The sequence below is a fragment of the Triticum urartu genome, chromosome 3, assembly GCF_003073215.2.
Source record: "Triticum urartu cultivar G1812 chromosome 3, Tu2.1, whole genome shotgun sequence".
In the NCBI taxonomy this organism is placed as follows: Eukaryota; Viridiplantae; Streptophyta; class Magnoliopsida; order Poales; family Poaceae; genus Triticum; species Triticum urartu.
Window position 1 is genome coordinate 186,074,349 of NC_053024.1, and position 3,142 is coordinate 186,077,490.

The window sequence follows — 3,142 nt, forward strand, 5'->3', positions numbered from 1 at the left end:
GTTTATAGGAATGGATTCCTAGTTCCTATCCTCCACATTTCATAGGAAAATAAAAAAAAAGCCTAGACTCAATGGAAAAATTTCTTTGATGTCAACTAAATGACATCGTGTTTCCTATTTCTACTCATAGAATTTGAGATACATGTCATCTCATTTCCTATAAGATTCCTATTCCTATGATAATCCTATCATATGAACCAAAAGAGGCCTTGGTGTTTGCGAGTGTAGATGCTCGCAGCTAGACCTGCTCTAACTTTGGGCCAAGCGAGAACCTTGGTTTGCACTTAAAGTTGAAAAAGGACCTGCATTGAATTCGCCACATGGTTAATCAGTTAAGCTAACGGCCTCTCGCTGTTGACCTGGAACACACACATACTGTCTAGTGCTAGTCTAGTGGCTTAGATATAGGACCATTTCGTTTTTGTTTTGCGGGGACAGGACCATTTAGTAGCTAGGAGCACTAAACGAAGCTGTCACGCAGGTACGCGTACGTCCACAGAGTATGTTGCTACTCCATGTCCATGAAAGGAGTAGCACTGAAGCTAGGCATCGAAAGCGCTCTCTAGCTTGTCCATCTGACACCCCCATCACGTTTATTATTGATGTGCCCAAGTTGTACGACGGTGCGCTGTTCATATCTACGACGTCGTACTGCTAGCCATTGATGCGCACGAGTAAATACAGCCGAACACTCCAAATGACACTGAGAAAGTAAGCTAGCTAGTGACGGTTTGCAGCACGGAAAAGCAGGTGCAAGTAAATCGCCCGTGTCGCACGCGGTTAGCCTCCCAAAGATGTAGCAACTTGTCGTGGCATGTGAGCAGCATAGAGATGGGAGAATTACTCCAATTCTTCTTTTTCAGTTTCTTTCTCCCGGGCACCTGGTCCAACACCCAGGCCAAGATGTATCGGCTCGTCTCGTGATCCAATGTGCACGCACCGCGACGAATCGAACCATCCAATCCATGCCGAGTTACCGGGATGCTCCAAAACGATGGATTCGGTGACGTGCTTGGGCCGATCATACGGCGGCAATCTTGATCTCGATCCGGACCAACCAACGATCGCTGTTACGCCACAGTGCCACACCGACGCGACGCGACGCGCCATCTCTCCCTCGTCTCCCTTTCTTTCTCTTCTCACCTACTGCGGCCGTCCCGCCATTGCCAATATAACCCGCCACCCCGCCCGAGTCCCACACACGCCCAACAGCTCCACACATCGCCACGGTCTTCTTGGCTCCTCCGTCCACAGCTAGCCAGCCCCTCCGCTCCGCTCCACCACCAGCAGCCAAATGGCGAAGCTGCTGGCGGCCGGCGTCGCGTTCCTCCTGGCCCTCGCCGCGGCGGCGGCGCTGGCCCCGTCTCCGGCCTCGGCCTTGAAGGGCGCCGGCGGGCTAGGCCTCGGCGGCGCGGCTGCGGCCGTGGTTATGCGGCGGGGCGGGCGGACGTGCCGGGGCACGGTGGGCGAGTGCATGGAGTACTTCGGCGTGGACGGCGAGGGCGAGGGCGAGGTGGCGGCGATGGCCGGCAAGCGGCGGGTGCTGCAGGACGGGTCCGGGTACATCGGCTACGACGCGCTGCGGCGGGACAACGTGCCGTGCTCGCAGCGCGGCGCCTCCTACTACAACTGCCAGCCCGGAGCCGAGGCCAACCCCTACTCCCGCGGATGCAGCGCCATCACCCAGTGCAGGGGCTGATCCCCTTCATTAAACCCTGCTTCATTCCTTCTTACCACCTGCATGCCTCATCAATTAGTATTGCTATCTATCTGTAACGTAACGTAATGTAATGTAATTACAAGAAGAAGATCAAACACTTCTTGACGATGCTTGATCAATCATCACTGGTGGGGGTGGTGTGGTCAATCGTACCGTACGGATCACTGGAGGAGGCGTGGTTAATTATCGTGTCATTTGTGCCTATTTGGGTGAAAGTAATTAAGCTTACGCGTTCTGGTGCATCTGATTTCGGTTGTGCCCAATAAATTTGTAGACTCCTTTGGTACGTACTTCCTTCGTCTCATATTAGTTGTGATACTATTTGCCTCGGTTTAACTATGGTGAATTGAATGTGCTTCTCTGCCATGGTTTTTCTCCATTTTCTTGATTGAGCAGGTGGCAGAGAAGTTTTTTGTGAGCCTGACATGCCAATTCGCGGATGCTTGTCAGAAAAGAAACATCAATATCTCTCGAGTTGAGCTGTCTTTTCTGAATATATTTACCTTTCTCCTTTCTGCCCCCTCCTTGTTTCTGGTTAGCCAATCTTTAATCAGTGCTCTGAATTAGTATTTGTTTTGTGCGCCCAAAGCGATCGGCTTTTGTTTGGTGTTAAGGGGGAAATGACTCTTCTATAGTGTTGTGGCAAAGATCGGTTCAAATGGGTTGGTGAAAGTGGAGCTTCTTTGGCTATACTTAATTTATTCCTTGTACACTTTAACACGATTCATTTGTTAGCACCAACACACAATGTCCATGTGGTTGGGCTGTCACGCTTCATCCTATCTGCAGCACTGCGGCCAATAACTAGAAGGAAGGGATCCATCCCCTTGTGGAATCTTACATTCGCAAGGATATCTAGAAGTGCACAAGCTCAAAAGAGGATATATAGATATACTAGAAGAACACCCGTGCGTTGCAACGGGGCCACATTAACTTTAAGAGTTCAACATTAATATTCTTATACATATCAAGTGACATTGGCGACCTTTTCTCACCATCAAATTCTCACACACACTCTCTCTTCCTCCCTCTTCCTCACTCTCTCCCCTCCTCTCCCCCTCTCTCTCTCTAACACACACACACATCCATCTTATTGGATATGGGACCATAATCCATCTATTTCACACACACGCGCGCTAGTGCATAACAATATGAATTATGTGTATTATATTTGCCACCACAATTGAGGGAATTAATTTCACGTAAATCGGCCAGCCACAGCTCCAAGAATACGCGGAGGAGGTGGCCCGGGTCGGCGTCGGCGCCGTCCGGCACGGGCCACGGGCCCACTTCCAAGTGCGTCTGCGCGCCAGCCACCCACGCCGGGTCCTTCAAGTGCCGCTTCCACCGCACCAACTCCCAGGGCCACGGCCAGGGCTAGGGAAGCCGCCCTTCTTCGCCCCCTTCACCGGCCGCGGCAAA

General features: G+C 51.4%; 1 protein-coding gene across 1 annotated transcript; it reads left to right on the forward strand.

Moving 5' to 3' along the window:
* Positions 1-1,146: 1,146 nt before the first annotated feature.
* On the forward strand, positions 1,147-1,962 carry LOC125548242 (rapid alkalinization factor-like). The gene has a single exon (XM_048711900.1). It carries the CDS (start codon positions 1,295-1,297, stop codon positions 1,697-1,699), a length of 405 nt encoding a protein of 134 aa, XP_048567857.1. The 5' UTR covers positions 1,147-1,294; the 3' UTR covers positions 1,700-1,962.
* The last annotated feature ends 1,180 nt before the right edge of the window (positions 1,963-3,142 follow it).